At 45.9% G+C, this 19,522-nt stretch overlaps 1 protein-coding gene and 1 pseudogene across 6 annotated transcripts in view; one reads left to right on the top strand and one right to left on the bottom strand.

The window, feature by feature from the left end:
* Positions 1-1,802: 1,802 nt before the first annotated feature.
* Positions 1,803-9,258, top strand: LOC119626168 (small integral membrane protein 14 pseudogene; annotated as a pseudogene).
* Positions 9,259-14,554: 5,296 nt separating this feature from the next.
* ADCYAP1R1 (ADCYAP receptor type I) overlaps positions 14,555-19,522 on the bottom strand; it is a 59,341-nt gene continuing 54,373 nt past the window's right edge. For all 6 annotated transcript variants that reach the window (XM_073008997.1, XM_007981692.3, XM_038004795.2 and 3 more), the window contains one exon: positions 14,555-19,492. In XM_073008997.1, the coding sequence (XP_072865098.1) occupies positions 19,304-19,492 (189 nt within the window). In that variant the 3' untranslated portion in view covers positions 14,555-19,303. The remainder of the gene's footprint in view (positions 19,493-19,522) is intronic.

Here is a 19,522-nt window from a genome sequence, read left to right on the forward strand (position 1 = left end):
CCACGCCCGACTATTTTTTTTTTTTTTTAATTTTTGATAAAAATGAAGTCTCACTACGTTGCCCAAGCTGGTCTCAAACTCCTGAGCTCAAGGGCTCCTCCTGCTGGGGCCTCCCAAAGTGCTGGGATTACAGGTGTGAGCCACTGTGCCAGGCCCCAAATACAGACTGTAGAGTAAGTATTTGAAAAATGTTTGGTGGTCAATGCCATGGTTTAAAGTGAGTATCCTCAGCAGGAACTCAATGGAAGTTGACATTGACCGAGCCAGCACCATTGGAGATGAAGAATTATGACAGGAGAAAGGTTCCAATGGTTATAACTAGATACATGAATCACCTAAATTCTCAAGGGTAAGTTTTTGGAGAATTGTAGGAAAATGGGTCTGGTGACAGTAGCTGGTTGCCATATTTTATTTTCACTACTGAACATAACTTATCCGGGTACAGTAGCCACACCTGTGATCCCAGCACTTTGGTAGGCTGAGGTGGGTGGACCACTTGAGTCCAGGAGTTTGAGACCAGGCTAGGAAATATGGAGAAACCCCATTTCTACACAAAATAAAAATTAGCCGGGTGTGGTGGTGCACATCTGTATCCCAGCACTTTGGTAGGCTGAGGTGGGTGGATCACTTGAGTCCAAGAGTTCGAGACCAGGCTAGGAAATATGGAGAAACCCCATTTCTACAAAAAATAAAAATAAAAATTAGCCGGGTGTGGTGGTGCACACCTGTATCCCAGCTACCCAGGAGGTGGTGGGAGGATCAATTAAGCCCAGGAGGTTGAGGTTGCAGTGAGCTGTGATCCAGTCACTGCACTTCAGCCTGGGGGACAGAGTGAGACCCCGTCTCCAAAAAAAAGAAAGGAACTTAACTGAATTCATCTTATTCTCCATTGTTCATTTCCTGTTTTTTTCCCTCTCTGCTAGAATTATTGTGCCAGTGATAACAAGATTGTCGTATCTGCTGCTATGCCCGAAGGCCTGGAAGAGTGCCCAGCTCATTGAAGGCACTCAGTCAATATGTGTCAGTGGGCTAGATGAACAGTTCTTCCATGCCCAGATCTAACCTGACCTTCAAGGCAAGTTTTCCCTAATCCTGAAACTGGACCTTATCTTTTCTGGGCCTTGTTGATGGCACATGTTTTTGTCTAGATTCTGTAGCAGTAGAGCCTGAAGTAGAGATCCTTGAGCAGGGAACTTACAGAAGGAGTGCACTGGGAGACACCCAAGGGCAGTGAGGAAGCAGGGATGGGTGGAGGAAGGAGCCAGGCCTCAGAAGAATCAGCCTCATGCTGATTCAGCAGGAGGCACTGATGTGAACCATAGAGGTTGTCCCACCCAGAGACAAGGCGGCTGGGCGGTGTTACCCCTACACCCCTCAGTCACTGGCTACTGGCCACCCTGGATGAGAAGGGTGAAGGGGGTAGTGTTACCCCTCAGGAATCTGCCAACAATTGTCTGCAGAAGAGGGCAGGGTAAGCTCTTAGCAACCCAACCTGCAGCTGCTGGACTGGGGAAGGCACCTGGTCCTGGCACTATCAGCTTCTGCGAGGATGCATTTCCCTGTTTGCCTGCTTTTAGAGTCTTTACTAACTTTCTTAAAAACAATAAAGCGTCTTGGGATCAAGATTCTTATCTCTTTAACTTTCATGTCCTCAAAAGCATCGGATGAATGGACTTAGTATCTCAATGAAAAGCCGAAGATGGATGGATCAGTTATGTTAGTGTTTACAATTTAGTGTGAAAATTCTTAGACACATGTTCACTTTCTAAATGACACCAAAGCCATGCTTCTTACATTTATGTGGTCTCAAGGAATAAATTTTCTGTATGATCAGAAAAAAAAGTAAATGTGTGCTTTATCAAAAAGAAATATAAAGGGTTAAACCACTGCAAAATCCTCTGTAGGTCACATTCTTTCTACAGGCAATGTAAGACTAAAGTTTTTCCTCCAAATGTAAATTATAGTAAATATTTTAACTTGTTCTTGCCCCTCATTATCTCACTTATGAGTCATTGTGTGGAAACAAGCCTGGTTGGCAGAAAAATCGAAACTGGGAAGAACTCCTGCTATTTCCAAAGGGGAGCTCTTAGCTGCTCGTGTTAACAACCGAATGACCAGAAGAGGGCAGTGCAGACCCAGACGCTGAATTTTGCCCTAAGAAACCAAGATGGGGAACTTGTTGAGGGGCAGCTTGGTTGGGGGAGGAAGTGGCTCTGAGTTTCAGACATGTTCTATTGTCTGTTGCCTCACCCGCCACTCACGCTAAGTGACTGTGGTTGGGTCACGGCCTGCTGTAAGTGTTTCTCTGCTTGGGATCTGCCTTTCTGTGCTTCCAGGTTTGCTGCTGTAAACCAAAAAGTGCCTGCGATGGGTCTCAATTTAGACATTTATTTTGTCAAGGTTAAGGACACATGCCCGAGAGACAGGTCTGTGCCTTTCTCCAAAGATGATTTTGAGGACTTCAATATTTAGAGGGGAAAGGGCAGCTAATGGGGAAAGAGGAAGACATTTTTAAAAGGTGTGGGTACGTAAGAGGCAAACAGTCGCATTCTTATGAATCTGATCAGCTTTTCTCTATGCGAGAGGGGGAAGAGGAACAGTCACTTATGCATTCATCTAGCTCAGTGGATCTGCGCTTTTACAGAAGATAAAATAAACATAGGGCAGAGGAAGCAATCAGGTATGCATTTGTCTCGGGGGAGCAGAGGGATGACTTTGAGTCCTGTTCTTTGTCCCGTTCCTATGAAGAGAAGCTATCAGTGTACTTTGTCGGGGTGAAATTCAACAGAATTGTTTTAGGGTTGAGACACTGGGGCCCCACAAGGAATTTCCCAGTGGGCAAATCAAATTGTGAGGGAGGGAGGGAGTTGTGTTTTTTTTTGGTTTTTTTTGTTTGTTTGTTTGTTTGTTTGTTTTTCCTTACATCTTTGTAGCTATCTCATTTAGCAATAAAATGAGACAAGTTTGGCCCCAGTTCCCAGCTTCACTTTTCAGCCAGTGATTTGGAGGTCCCGAGCATTTTTTTTTTTTTTCCTTTCACACTGCCCTGTGGGCCGGGCCCAATCTCAGGCCTGGTGTTGCTGAGAAGCTCAGTGCAGCCTGGGCCTCCCATAGGCCACAGGGCATGCAAACCTCTCCTCAGACCTGAGTATGTGGTTCGGATGGGGCTCCAGCCAGTCACTGGGGGGCCAGTCAAAGCTGAAGATGGGGACATTCTGAGGACCAGGGCTGGGTCTGATATTTTGATTGCTTGAGTGGGCGACATAGAGTGGTGTTTCCTTAAATTCCCCCCAAAGATAGAAATCATTCCATTCTCAACCTAATCCTTTCTTCTGTATCCCTTTCACTCTGGTGGGAGGACTGCTTTCCAGCAAAATTGTGTCTTGGAGAGAGGTGGCAATGTGCTAGCAGCCCTCGCTCTCGGCGCCTCCTCAGCCTCGGCGCCCACTCTGGCCGTGCTTGAGGAGCCCTTCAGCCCGCCACAGCACTGTGGGAGGCCCTCTCTGGGCTAGCAGAGACCAGAGCCGCCTCCCTCTGCTTGCGGGGAGGTGTGAAGGGAGAGGCACAGGCGAGAACCCGGGCTGCGCGCAGCTCTCGTGGGTCAGCGTGAGTTCTGGCGGGCGAGGGCTCCGCGGGCCCCCGCATAGGGAGTGGACAGCTGGCGCTGCCGGCCCAGGGCAGTGAGGGGGTGCAGAGGGTGCTGGCCTGCACTGCCCTCGAATTCTTGCAGGGCCTCAGCTGCCTAGCTTCGGGGCAGGGCTCGGGACCTGCAGCTTACCATGTCCGAGCCTCCCCCCGGCCCCGGGTGGGCTGCCGCGAGGCCCGAGCCTCCCCTATGGGCACCACCCCCTGCTCTGTGGCACCAGGTCCCATCAACCACCCAAGGGCTGAGGAGTGCTGGTGCAGGGCATGGGACTGGCAGGCAACTCTGTGGGGCGGCGCCAATACAAGACCCACTAGGTGAAGCCAGCTGGGCTCTTGAGTCAGAACTTCTACGTTTAGCTAAGGGATCGTAAATGCACCAATCAGCACTCTGTGTCTAGCTCAGGGTTTGTAAATGCACCAATCAGCACCCTGTCAAAATGGTCCAATCAGCTCTCTGTAAAGTGGACCAATCAGCAAGATGTGGGTGGGGCCATATAAGGGAATAAAAGTAGGCTGCCCAATCCACCCGGTGCAACTTGCTGGGGTCCCCTTCCACAGTGGTGGAAGCTTTGTTCTTTCGCTTTTTGCAACAAATTTTGCTGTTGCAAACTCTTTGGCTCCACGCTGCCTTTAAGAGCTGTAGCGCTCACTGCAAAGGTTTGCAGCTTCCCTCCTGTCAGCGAGACCATGAACTCACCAGAAGGAAGAAGCTCCAGACACATCTGAGCATCTGAAGGAACAAACGGCGCATACACTATCTTTAAGAACTGTAACACTCACCGTGAGGGTCCACAGCTTCATTCTTGAAGTTAGCGAAACCAAGAACCCACCAGGTGCGGACACATTGGGAGCAAATAAGGACTGAAAACTGCCAGGTCCCTTTCCCAGGGAGGGGCCTTTCTACTGCCACTCCATCATTTCCAGGGCTTGAGTGTGAGGCCTGGAACCTGCTTACTCCTTTCCCAGGAAGTGAGAATGAGGATCAGGACTGGACTTTCATGGGAGAACTCTCCATGCCTCTACCAACCCTGGGGCCACTCCCAGTGGATCCTAGGGGCAACAGAAGACCCCCAACTGAGCCATCCTGCTCCAAGCCAGCTGCCAGCTCTTCCTCACCCAGTCATTTCTGCTGCCTAGTTCTCAGCTCTGGAGCCATGGGGCAGCCTGGGATGAGGCCTGGGCTTTGGTGAGAGTGGCCCCCTGGTTCCTAAAGGTGTGGAGCCTGCCCCTAACTGCGAAGATAAATGTGGACTGCAAAAGGACCAACCAGTTCCCTGTCTCACCACTGTCAGATGACTTCTAGGTCTACAACCCCTGGGGAGCCAGAATGAATCCAGGACCCTCCTGGGGAAAGCTACTCTGGTTTATATAACACTACCCTGCATGCCAGGCCCAAACTCAGGCCTGGTGTTGCCAAGAGGCTTAGTGCAGCTTGGGTCTCACACAGGCTACAGGGTATGCAGACTTCTCCTCCAAGCTGAGTGTGAGGTTCCAAACAGGGATAGGGCTCCAGTCAGTCCTGGGGATGCCCAGTCAAAGCCAAGGATGGAGACCCTCAAGCCTTCTTCTCTCAAGCCTGGGGCAAGAGATGACCCAGCCACCTTCCTCTCAACCAGCTGTTGGTTTCCGTTCCACTCTTCATAGACCATTAGCAGCATTTAATCCAAATGACTGTCCTCTCCTTCTAGAAACTCTTTCTTGGATTCCCTGTCACTATACTCCACTGGTTTCCTCTTACATCCACACCCTAGATTTCTGTTGTCAACTGGCATCATTCAAATATATCCGGGTAAAGAATTTTCCAGAATTAAAGATTTGAATGAACAGATTGGCAAAAGCATAACATGTGCCAAGCAGGGTAAGAATGAAACTGTACATCAATAATAAAGACCAAGCTTAAAGGCAACCAAAGAAGGAAAAAAAGTGTCAGACTATTTTTATCTTCAAAAACAATGTCAGTAGCAATCATAGTGTAAAAGTACTGAAACAAAATAGCTGCCAAACTGAAATACATAGCCACTTTCTGAACGTAATCCTATAAAGACGGAGCCTTCTTCCCTACACAGATCTACTTTAAAATATTCATTTCGACAAGAAGGGAAGATTAGAAATCAAATATTTTAAGCAAAGAAGTATATTGATAGAGCTCAATAAGCTCAAACTACAAACAATTATAATAAGTATATTTAGAATTTTAAATAAGGTGTGTCTAAAAGAGTAGACAACAATAACAGATTCTGGAAATGTGAATATTGGAGAAAGTTACACATGCTTAAGTATGTATCTTGTTTTGGAGAAGGCAAGAAGGATGATCAACTTTAAAGTTTTATGGAAAAACATAAAATTAGGTATTTTGTTAAAATTGCAAAGGTAAACAACACAATTAGAATAGAATGTATATTTGCCATATCAGTAAAAGGAAGGGAAGGGAAATAATGCAATGGAAGGCAAAAAAAAAAAAAAAAAGGAGAGTTGAAACAAAGGCATGGCATATAGACTGTAAGATAATGAAATAAGTTCAAAATGTTCTCAGTCGCAGTGAATAACCATGGACTAATTACGCCCATCTAAACACAGGCTATCAGTTTGGATTAAAAGAATTTTTTCAGCAATATGTAGAAAAGATATATCTAAAATATAAAGAGATATGAGGACACAGTGAGAAGGCTCCATCTATGAACCAGACAGCAAGTCCTCTTCAGACACCAGATCTGCCAATTCCCTGATCTTGGACTTCCCAGCCTCCGGAAGTATTTAAACAGTCAAGTAAAATCAAGCTGGGTAATCATGGCAGAAAGTGGGGTTGATCCCTATGAATATGTTTGTTCTCATAAATATGCGATGAGAAGGCCGACCAGTCTGTTGTGGCAGCCGCAGTTCTGCTGCACAGACACAGATGCCTGCAAGAATGACCAGGACCCTGTGATGATAATGGCATCAGTGATACTGTGATCTTGATGGCCTGACTGGTGACTGCAGTGATCTTGTTCCTACTGAGTCCTCCTAATTGAAGAGGATCCAATGTACCTGAAAAGCCAACCAGTCCTCATAATGAACAAGATCCATCGGCTCCTCCTGTGGCTAATTTTGTGACACGGGAAGTGAAGGTGGTTAACACCTTGCAGGACCAAATGAACAACAATGACCAGAGTACTCTTAACTCTATAAGGACTGTTTTTCTTTTTGCATTTGCAATATGGGATGAGATGGTTTCCATCAGCCTCTAGAAATTTCACTCGCAAGCTTAGCTTTGCTTCCTATATTATCGCCATTTCTAATTACAGCATATTTGAGTAAATGATTGCATTTTTAGAAGTTTCATGGGGTTGGTTGTCCTAAACTTAAACATTCCACTCATTCTGCTTATAACTGTGATCATAATTTTTGTGATGATTTCTGGCCTGATGGAAGGAAATTTGAGCACTCTGCATTTAAATGTTTTAAATAGTTTTGATAACTTTTTAAATTCCTTTTTGATAAGGTATTTATAAAATTATTTGAGGCTGTCTGGGATTGTACGAAAAAAATTAAAATCATACTGTATTTATGTTTACTTTGGTATGTTATTTGTGGGTGGCAGTTTTCTCTGGTTCCTGGGACTATGGCAACTCTTGGGATATTTTACAAATTGCAGCTGAAACCTGTATCATCCATTACAACTGGCTTGTGTGGCTAGAGTAGAAGAACAGAAGAAGTGAAATGGTTGTTTACTTTTTTCCTACCCCCATTAAAAATGTCTAATGTTAAGAAAACTTTAAATAAACATGATTGATCGATATGGTAGGTGATTTACAGTCCATTATCTGACTTCGTAACGTAGCCTTACACAGTTCATGAATGGAGGAAAACATTCATTCTTTCTGTCTTTGCTCCGTATAACCTATATAGTAGTAATTTAAGCTATGATTTATGTTTAAAATGAGTCCCTCTTGGGAAACTTCTTTTCTGTGCTAATATTTCCCTGCTAATATGAAACTATCTGAAAGCTGTATTAGGGCCTGTTAGGTTACTAACATTTGAATGCTTATTTATTTACTGTATAATTTTATTTTAAAAAGTCTTTGAGGCTTTTATTATCCTTATAATGACTTATTTAAAATTTTAATGAATTATTAGTTTATTTCAAGGAAAATTAGAAGCACTCAAGGGTCTTCTCCTCTCTTATCTCACTCCTGTTTTATTGGTAATGGGATGAGTTGAAATGAGAAGGAACATTAATATAAGTACAATTTTGAAATGTGTAAAGAAGTAAAAGTTGCATTGTTTTGCTCAGTTTGAAACAAACTGAATACAATAGCATTTTAAAAGTCTGCATGACCTATGTGGTTGTGGAAATTTTTTCTATCAAGTGATTGCAGATTATTTATGGGGGCTAGAAGATATTTTGATACCAATGTAAGGAATTTTTCCTCTGGAAGTCTAGCTTTTTACTTTATAAATCTGAGAAATTACTTGTATAAACTGAATAAACTTCTGTATGTCATTGCACAGTTAAAAAAATAAAGAGGCAAAAAATTGCAAGTGAATGGGTAGAAATAGATAACACCATGTGTACATTAGCCAGAAAACTGTTGCAACTATATTACTATCAAACAAAATTGAATTTAAGGCAAAAAAATGATAAGCATTAATAGAAACACAGTGAGGCATCCCTTAGTAGTAAAAACGAAATGCTATTCACCTCTCCTTTCTTCTTCTCTGAGAATTGTCGAAAATTTCACACCCTTGGATCCACCTCTTTCAATTCTAAGTCTAGAGAAACTCCTGCACATGTAATAACCAGATCTTCATAAGACATTGTTTGGAATAAGTTCAAAATGGAAACTACATACGTTTCCACAAGGAGGACAATGACTATGCCTGGCATGTTTCTATGATGTAATATTATACAATTAAAAGGGAATCATCTAGATGCAAATGTACAAGTATGAATAAATAAGTAGCACATAGAATTACTTAGGAAACAAAGGCAGAATGATAGATCTAGTGTGATGCCATTGATGGAACTTAAAAGCACACAGTCACACATACTAAATAATGTTGATGGATATTTAGTATAAGTACAAAAACATAAATGGCATGGATACATACTAAGTTCTCATTAGTGGCTGCCTCCAGAAGGGGAGAGGGAGGGAAATCAAATTGAGAAATGCCACAATGGAGACCAAATTCCATCTGTCATGTGTTCTTTCATAAAAAAATTAAAATATTTGAATCAAGCATAATAGCATATTGTTAGTTCTGGGGTGGACACAGAATTTGTTGTATTGGTCTCTGCACTTTAGTGCATTTATTTTAAAAATTCATGATAAAAGGATGCCTTTTCCATATCTTGCCCATTCAAATAACCCTCCTACCCATCAGTCCCTAGAAAAGTCCATGAGTAAATCAGCCTTCAGGTGAGGCCTGATCAAGTGGTTCCAATGATAATGCCAAGGACCCCATTTCCTTCCCCTCTGCCTCCCCTGTTGTCTGATTCATCTTGAAGATCCCTACCATGTTCTCTGAACAGCTCCAGTTGTTTCTCTCATAATTGCAAATGACTGTGGCACCTGCCAGCCTCACATTCTCATGTCATGCTTTCCAGGGGACAAGAGGGTGTCTCTCCAATAAGCTTCCTCACAAAAGAGGAATCCCTCTTTCCCAGAAACCCTAGAAATAGACTCCTCACATGACCTGTGTGCCTGTCCCAGAGATAGTCACTCTGGGCCATGTGGCCTGGCTTGTTTATCTGGGCCCAACCCAGAGGCTAGGAGTGTAGGCACCCAAACCTTGTATTTGATCATGAAGTGGGCAGTTTCCATAAAACAAAATCAGGGAATTATTGGAGGGAGCTCAGGGCAACGGAGGCTGAAGCAGCAATTACAAATATTTATTAACCCACGGATCCCTTAATACCTTAATTATACCTTATCACACACCATGCCTGGTTGATTTATTTTAGTCTTCTCCACCTGACTGTGAGGACAAAATGTTTCTGGTTCATTATTGATGCCAAACTGTGCCCTCGGTGCCTCTACCACATAGTCAGGTCCCAGTATGAGATTCTTGAATGGAGGGGTAACAGCCACCCATCCAAAGAGTGACCTGAATGCTCCAGAGAGCACAGGATATCATTTGAAAACAGGGACCTCAGAAATCTCTGGTTCTCTGCATTACAGGCTTAAGTCTTGTAAAACTGAAAAATATCTTCCTGTGATGACAAATAGATAAACGTGGGTCATATCCAGCACTTTCCAAGCCCCTCTCTCTCACTTGGATCTCAGAAGTATGTTCACAAGATCTTAAGTTTTTGGAAAATTTGGAAAAGTAAATTATTTGCCCCAAATTGGATAAGCCTGCAGCATCTCTCCACCCTAACATCTCCTCTACCACAGCTTCTTACATGCTTGGTAGCACTCAACTGCCATGAACACTTTGGGGATCCAACGGAGGGGAGGTTAAGTTAGACAGACACTCAGTTTGGTTCAGTGGGTTTCACATGAGTGTGTGCCATTGCTTCATTATACAGTGATATTACAATGTCCTTCCAGGAATACTCCTGTTGTTCACTCAGCATTATGTACAAAGGCAGAGAGAGGGCCAGAGATCATATCATATCATCATATTAAAATGTCCTACAGTGCCTGGCAATGTGCACAGTGCTGAAGAAACAAAGTTGGATGTGTATGGAGCCAGGTGCTAGTCTGTGAAAACAATCTTCCAGTCATCATATCTGTAAAACTGTAATTGGAGGATTCTGTTTTCATCGGTGCTGAGTCCAAATGTTCAATAATAAAACACACATTTTTATTAACTATGTGACTAAATTACATTTAAATTTTACGAATAGAAAATGATATAAATGTTGTCATCTAATAAAGAGATGATCAAAGAGCATGCAACCAAAACAAGTAGGCAAAAACCATCAGAGAGTAATTAATACAAAGATGATGTTGTTTTTCTGGATTTCATAATGTTTATGATAGTTGTCAACTTTTCTCATTCAAAAAATCCCTCATTTTTATACCTAATTTTAATTAAAAATTTTTCATTTTGTATTAAAGAGGACTCCCCAAATTATATGAGTTTCCAGTTTCATAAAACCTAAATCTGCCTTTGTTCATATCAGATAAAAATAGATCAGACAAACTGCCAAGTAGGTACAGTCTTGGAACTCTCTGTGGTGCTGGACCCAAGGTTCACTTGGCTCTCTCCATGGTACTTACTGCCCAAGCCAAAGCTGCTCCTAGTGGTGAATAGTTGGGTTTATTAATAGAAGTTAGGCTTAATATCATAGGAATGGATGCTTTTGTCCATGGAAAAAGTGTCTCAAGAGGGTTAAGGAGAACACTACAGATGACTCTCAAGTATTGGGGCCACCCAAAAGATAAGGGCACCAAGAGTGCAAGCTCAAGAACTCGCCCCAAGCCATGACTGAGTTTACATCAGGGGCAGAGGGGAGGAGGGACCTGGGGTGAGGGAGAAGAAGCTAGAATACAATACAGTGCAAGTGGGGGCCTTCTGAAAGGGAAGAGAGAAAGAGGGTGACTGAGAGGGGTGGTCCTGAGAGGGCCCTGAGGGTCAGAACAAGGGCCCTCCCCATTGCATTGATAGAAGATTTGCTGACTGAAGCTGAGATATCACGGCAAAAACCCCATTCAGCTGAGAGCCTGTATGAATTGGAATGGATACACATGATGTCTTTGTACAGTTCTGCCATCTGCTAAGGACTGCCTCTCTGGCCTAGAAAGAGCATATGGAAGAGCTCTTGGTGACTGGGTTTCACCCACAGAATTTACAACCTTGCATCCAGGACAGTGGCAGAGGGAATTTCCATGTTCACACCAGAATAACTACTGCAATGGGCTATCCACAAGGGCACAGTGTAACAACACTGGGAGGCTCAGAGCATCTACATGAGTTCATTTGAAGGCAACTGACAGTCAGAAATTACAAGACCTTTATCCCTCCCAACCCCCCCATCACTACTCTGAGGATCCCCCAAATTAAAAAGAGACTACTTGATGTAGAAACCACCAAGGCACAGAATCCACTCAAGAACTGCAGCCATAAGAGAGAGACTACCAGAAATTGTGCAGGCATGCTCTCACCCCTTGAGACTAGACTAGGTTTCAATGTGTGGGAAAACACAGCTGCCTACTTCTGATAAGGGGGGCTTTGTGGTCCAGGCTGGAGACTGTATTCCTGAGTTCGTTCCCAATATAGTAAAATAGGACAAACATACAGCCATATGACTCTGGTTTTCCACAGGTGTTGGATGAACCCAACTCACCACTAAGAACTGCCCAAAGATTTGGAGATTTGAGATTATGACACAAACTACTTTTTGCTGGTCAATATCCCTTCTTTCCTTCCAATGTTATTAAGGTTGCACTGCATTACCTGCCTTGCAGTGAGGTGTGGCCATGTGACTACACATTGGATAATGAGATGTAAGCAGATATAGGCCTCTTAAAAGAAGATGACTGAAGAAGGGGAAGAGTTCTTTTGCCTTCTCCCATTTGCTTCTAAGTCCAGTGACATCCAGAGCTCCAGGGGCCCTGGAGCTTAGGGTGCCCTCAAGACTAGAACTCACTTGCTAAAGATGGAGGAGCAAAAAGATAAAAGCTTGAGTCCTCAGAAAGACCACAAAGCCACAGCACCGCTTCTGGACTGTCTACCTCTGAACTTCATAGGAGAGAAGCAAACTTCTGTCTGCTTTAAGCCACTTTTTATTGGAGTTTTTGCTGTCATATCCCACTGAACTTGATACTAGTTGATTCAGAGATGGTCTAATACTTACACTGATTGAGACTGAATGGATATGTGCAGGCTCATTTCCTCTTGGAACTTGTTGCTTTCTGTTCCAAGACACTTGCCTGAGAGGAAAAGGAAATTAAAGCTCCTGTTGCAAATGTCTATGCTTGTGCTCTGCCTCCTGGAAAGGTAATCATTGTCCAGGTCCATGGTTCACAAACAGGGACTATATTGCCTTTCCAGTGTCCTCAGTTAGAACCTGTGGAACAGTGGATCTCAAAGTGCTGTCTCAAGACCAGGAGAACAGCCACAGCTGAGAACCTTTTACAAATGCAAATGGTCCAGCCCTACCTCAGACCTGCTGCATCAGAAATTCTGGGGGTGGGTCCCACAGTCTATGTTTTAACAGTCCCTCAGGTGACTCTGATGCAGGATAATGTCTAAGAACCACTGGGTTCCCAAGAGGAACTATACACAGTACCAGTAAAACAGCATCATGAGGAACAGCCAAGATTCAAGGCATTTTTTGAGGGGCTTGTGAGAAATGAGGGTTTAGTCTATCAATGTTGGGAAGTGGACAGAAGAAACAGAATTTGATAAATGCTCACATGGACTCAGGAGTTTGATGATCTATCTTCACTGTTGCCAAGAAATTCAAGCTTAATGTGAAATTCAAGCCTTTCAACTAAATGTTGGCTCTTACCTTTGCTTTTTGGACGTGACCTCTTTCAAAGAACAAAACATATGGAAGCTCAATTCATTATGGTCACATCAGTGAAAGTAATATTTTTCTGAACACTAGGGAAGTCTTCCTTAGGAGCAGCCAGCAGAGGCTGACACACAAGGAGACTAATTTTCAGCCTTTGAGCATAGGTTCCATTTTGGAAGCAACTCAAAATATCTGCTAAGTGGGTCATATAACATAGCCTGGTCATCTCCTTTAGAACTAAAAGAAGAGATGAGTCTGGAGAAAGAGGAGCAGGCACAGCCTCTGGAAGCAGAACCAACCAATGTCCCATTAGGGACATTGTTGTCCCAGCTTAGGAACACCCCCATGAACACCTGAGAGGCATCTGGTGAGTGATCTATACAGCCCTAGCTGATTGCAGGGCTAGCACACTATTGGGCTAAAATCCATCTTTTGATTGACTTGACTTCTTCACAGTGGCCCACCTGATTGCTAGAGGAAGCTGGCCCTGCATTTGCTGTAGACCTCAGGCCTGTTGTGGTAGTGGGCATTTATTATTCTCAGGATTTTATTGTTATGTTTAGAAAATCTTCAGGCTTGTGACCCTGACCTCCAGGTAGAATCCAGAGAAGTCCAATTTCCAGTCTTCCTTGTAGCAAGGACACAGCCAATCCAATGGTGTTACATGAAACTTTGATTCGGAAGTGGGCAACTTGAGGAAGAGGGCTGAAAGTAAAATCTGATTTGATGGTGAGGATGGCAGCAAAGCTCTCTGCTTTCAGAGGTGGCAATAATTGCAAAGCCATGTCCCTGGCATGGAAGAGCCATCACGGGGGTGGCAGCAGTTTCGTCATCAGTCATGCAGCATGATATGGCTTCAGATACCTTTTCTAGTTTCTCCAGCCTGAAGAGAAATCTATGACCAGCTCAACATCTTTCTCGTAAATTCCTTTTCTGACCTAGCCAAAATTATCTTCTTTTACTAGCAACTGAACATTATGATCAATATGAAAATGCACACTGGGATTGTGACAATCAACAGAACCTCAAGGAAATGAGGGTTACCTTGAATTGGTTATCTGGTCTGGCTGGGACTGATGGTTTGGGATATCCAGAAGTATTAGGGGATGGGATCCTGGAAGCCAAGGATATACCTGTAGTTACCTGGGATGAAATGCTCTCTGCAGTCAAGGTTCTGGGATATCTGGTAGGTACTCCCAAGGTACAACAGGAAGGTCATGATTTCACTCAGTTTCCATGACCCCTGGAGATCCTTTAAGGCGAAGACTTCTAATTTACTTTTCGAGTTCCATCCTAGGCTCACTCAGGCCCACTCTCATATTTCTCCTTTGGAATCTTAAAGGCCACTGGGCCTTGTATACACTGGATTACTCTGGGATAATCAAATTTTGGGGGTAGTCTTCTCCCCTTCCCCCTCCTCTCCTCCCTTCCCTCCACTTATGCCAAGTTACAGCCACCAGGAAAAATGGCAAAACATTTATTGAGTCATCTACAGCAGTCTGACATTCTTAAAATCCTGGACAAGATTATGAGCACAGCATTAATGGCAGCAGCGGTAGCAGTAAGGTCTGTGGGGCTTATTTTTATTGTGGGAGATGAAACCCAGGCTGGTCCAGCTCCCACGAGTGAGGCAGGAACCATGTCTGAGATGCCAGGGGCTGCACCACTCCAGCCCTGACAGAGGCAAAGCTACAGAAGACAGACATAAGACAAGACACACATGGCCAAGTGCAGAAACATTCCAAGACTGTGAGTTCAGGAAAATAAGGAATGGGCACACCAAAATGTCCCAGATCCTTGAAGATGACTCCCAAGGGCATGGCTGCTGTCACCCATATGGAAGTATCCTCTCTCTGATCCCAACAGAAAACTGAATCAGCTGATGCAGATAAAGCTAGAATTCTGTGTCCATCTGAGCCCTCTGGCCTCCCCCTTACTCCTGATGCTGGTGGTTTTACAAATGGGGCAAAGGTTAACTCAGGAGGGCTCAAAGCAGTAGATAAACAGCAAGGAGTTCCTTCCAGCAGTTTTCATCCCAAGAACAAGCCCACATCTGTGTAGTTTCCAAAATCTTTTCACACACAAGCCATCTCATTTCAACCTTATCCTTGGCCTGTGGGACTAACAATGCCAATGAAGTCCTCCCCATTACTCAGATTAGGAGGCCGAGACCCAAAGAAGGTAAGCCCTGGATCACAGAGCAGGTGGCTAAGTCCAGGTTAAAAAGCAGGTCTCCCCACACCACACTGACTCCATTGCTTCTCCTGCAATAGAGTCCTGGAAAACCATCGGTCACCAGAGCCCCTCTCCTGTGCAAGGTTACATGCGTACTGCATGGAAGCCTTGAGTATCACATTCTGTTCATGTGCAGGGCTGTGCACAAACTGGTGAGCCATTTACTCATTCAGATTTATAAAATATACTGGATCCCACCATGGTGGCAGGCACCATGCTAGGCCCACATGTATTTTCTCATCAGCCCAATGGGGAGGTTTGACCTATAGATCTCCAAGTTTCCTCCCAGCTTTAGTATTTTGTGAGCCTCCTCAGAGACATATGGGGAATGAGTCAAGGTCAAATAAGCCAGGAGCAAAGCTTGGAGAAGCCCAAGTCCCTGCTCCTTGCTCAGGGCTCTTCTAGCTGACTTCCATGGTCCCTGGGCTCAAGGAGGACTTTGTGATAAACTATTAATACTTTATAATACTAAATGATAAAGTATCAATACTTGCTGGCTTCACTTTGAAGTGACCATGAAGAGGGCAAGGGACTACTCAAAATAAAAGAGTCCCTTTGAGCTTTCCCTTCCACGAAGAGTGAGGGTCAGATGAGAGAGGTGAGTGGGCATCCTTGGCGGGGATTACAGATGCAAGTGTTTCTCAAACCTCGGGCTTGGCTCTAGCTCCCTGGCCCTGTTCCACAAAGAACCCAGCTTGGAGGGGGTGGGGTTAGAGAGGAGTCACTGTAGGCCACTGGATGTGTCAAGCAGGGTGACAGAGCTACACACTGGGACAGAGAATTTGGCTTGCACTTAAGTGGGGAGTCATGAAGTCTGCAGTGCTAGGGACCACCACAGATTCACTGAACCACAGAGCCACCCACATCCTGCACTAGGACCCCCCTCTCTGGCTCCCCAACAGCCTCAGCATCCTTGACTTGGAATCCCATTTCCCCCAGGATGAGTGTCCCTCCCTGACACTGCCTCCCTGTTCCCTGGCTGGACAGTTGTGACAGGGAAAGAGCGATTTCTTCATCCCAGGATAATTCAGCCTCCCACGGGTGAGTTTTGTCCTTTAGGATTGCATAGAACGAGAACCCCCTTTCCAGGAATGATCATCAACAGGGGTGGAGTCTGACAAGCCTGCTCCTCCCCAGCCCCACTTTTCCCAAGCCTCTCAAGCTGTCTTCACATGACAGTATTTCTTATCCTTTCCTGGCCCAGGCAAATACCACAGTCCTGGGGCCCATTCCAAGTAGATGGCTGGTGTTTAGACAGAGTTCCAGAGATGTGTTGGGCTACACACAAATCATCTAGTCTTGCTGCCCATTTTACAGATTTGAAAACAGGGTCAGAGAGGGAAGGGTTTTACACAGACCTTATGCTGTTCCCCTACTGCCTGTGACCCTGAAGGCGAGAACCTCCTGGAACATTGAGAATACATCAGGTATATCTGCTCACAAGACTGGCAAAAATTCATTCAGACAGAAAAACCAACCAACCAACCAACCAATAGGAACCCAGAACCTCTATGAGGACACAGGGCCAGGCTCAGGAAGCAGCAGACTGCATGGGGTTCAGGATTGATTTTCTTTTTACTGTTTTGTGATGATGTCTGTATAATGCCAAAGTTTCTTCTTCCACAATGAAACAGACCTGCTGTTGGGAGTGATGATGAATGAATGGGGTCCATCCCCAGGGAGCTGCTCCTTGGATCTGGAGGTGGCACCCCACCCCAGCAAGGTATATATGGCTGCATCTACGTTATCATGCCCAAGGCACCTGTTCAAATGTCCATGACCTAATCCTTCCTTCCAGGCCATCAACTTCCACTGTGGTGTCCAGATGGAAGGGACAGAGGGTCCATTTCCAAGAAATGGAAAATAAACAGCATCCTGTCTCCATCCTTCTACACACACACACACACACACACACACACACACACACACACACATATTCATCAAAACCTGATATGAGGCACAATGATGCATGCCCTTTTGCCTGCCTTGGCTTTGAACTGGAAAAATCACTTAAGCACAGGGTCTAGAGAAGCATCAGAAGTTGCCTCATCTCACAAATGGGAAAACTGGAGCCCAGAACAGGGAGCATCATGTCCACAGTCACAGTCACAGCAGTCTGAAACCAACTGGGATAGAGTCTAGTTCCCTGAACCCCAGGCTCCTTCCAAGCAGCCCAGACCCCCTAGCAGTACCCAAAATGCAAGATGGTCACAGGACTCTTGCGTCAGTGCAGGTGAAGGGGATCATGAGGTCAGGTGCAGGGTAGAAGGACCACTGCACACTCCATGCTCAATCTGAGTCGCCAAGCATGCCCAGGAAAGGGCAGGTAGCTCCTTTCTTCCTCTGGTTTTGCCAAAGACCCAGGGACTTACTTGACTGGCCAAGGACACAGAGCTTCTCTCTAAATTACAGCAGCAAGAGCCTTTTCCAGCCACTCTGAAAGCCTCTCCAGAAACATTTTCCCAAGTCCCCCAGGCCCCTTCCTCTTTATAAAATGAAGCAACATCCTCCTCCACCCAAAGTCCCCAAGCATTCCAGAACACCATCATGAAACAAGTCCACAAACAGAACTCGGACAGGAGTAATACCAAATGCTGACATGGAATGAGCTAGGTCACACAAGGACCACGTACTCTAGCACTTTCCTCTGCCTCCCCAGCTGGGCACCGCCCTATTGTACATTCTCAGGCTGAGGGTGTGCAACCTGCAGCTGGGGAGCCAGGGCGGGTGGTGGGGAGCAGCCACCCCATCAGCAGCCGCTTCTGCTCCTGGGCATGGTGGGTGTGGCTTCTCCTCCCGACACCCCAGCAGCCCATGGTGAGTCAAGGTCAAGGGCATATAAGGGACATCTTTGCAAAGGTCTCAGAGATTTCAATAGTTGAGTCCAGACCCGAGGAGCTGGTGTCTGGGGCTCCACATCATCCATGGGGGTGGGGGTTGAGGAGCCCTGGGCCCCAGACTCGGGTGCAGGTGCTTCAGGATTCGCCAACATCACAGGCAGGCGGCTGGTACATCCTAGTCATGGCTTTGACTTAGGGGAAATGGGGAGGGGACGGCCTAAGGGCTCTCTGTGGTGGGCATGGTTGGAGACAGCTTCTGGAAGGCATCCATGAGGGTGGAAGAGGTGGAAGGAAGGTGACCAGAAGAACCCTGTCCATCTTAAGCTGGGGGTAAAACAATGGAGATGGCGAAGGTTTTCTTCCATGGGCCTCCCAAACTCCATCTCTTTCCCAATCACAGCCACATTTCTGGCTCTCAGCTCCTTTTAGATCAAATGAAAAGCACCAGAACCTTCCCTGACCTGCACACTCTCCACCCAAACTGAAGTCTCTGATGAGAAAAGCCTTGGAGCTGCCCCACTGCCCTGGGACCCGGGAGCTGAGCACCCAGACACCAAGATGCCAGGCGAGTGCCAGGAGGCCTGCACCAAGGGGTGTTCTGGCCACCCGAGCTGGCCCTCTGCTAGGCCTCAGGGACTTGGGTCCAGGACTGAGAAGAGCCCTACGGTGGCATGCACACTTGAGGGGTCACACCCAAAATCAGATGATGGGAGGCTGTTGGGGCAGGTACCACCCCAGCTCCCACAGGCAAGGTCTCTTCAGCCTTAGCTCACAAGGCCTCACAGCTGGGGTCAGGCCATCACTGAGGCTGACCAAGACACAGTGGGGTGGAGCTGAGACCTGACTGGAAGTGAGCGGGGACACTGGGGCAAAGGGGGAAGGGATGGGACAACTTTTCCAAATTTGAGGAGTATTTACATGTCTGGGGTCAGGGGACCACAGTGAGTGGGACCAGTACCAAAACAAGGAGGGGACAATCGCAGTCTGTGCCCTGCCTCCTTCTCCCCCCTCAGGAGCCAAGCTTCCGGCCCAGGGCCTGCCCAAGGGGAGGGAAGAGGCGCGAACATGCGTGGGCTGGCGCCTGCCTGCAGTCCCAGCCTGTGGATGGACGAGAGGAGGAGGAGGGGAGCACGGCTCAGGTGGCCAGATTGTCAGCAGGGAGGCCAGACATGCGGATTTGGGAGCTGCTCTTGCTCAGGATGGAGAGCTGGGTGCCCCCGTTCACTCCACTGCTGGCCAGAGACGGGTGTCGGTGCTTGAAGTCCACAGCAAAGTAACGGTTCACCTTCCAGCTTCGCCATTTTCGCTTGATCTCCGCTTGTACCTGCAGGGAGCAAATTGGACATCACTTCCA

This window comes from Chlorocebus sabaeus, chromosome 21 (genome assembly GCF_047675955.1).
Source record: "Chlorocebus sabaeus isolate Y175 chromosome 21, mChlSab1.0.hap1, whole genome shotgun sequence".
Taxonomy (NCBI): domain Eukaryota; kingdom Metazoa; phylum Chordata; class Mammalia; order Primates; family Cercopithecidae; genus Chlorocebus; species Chlorocebus sabaeus.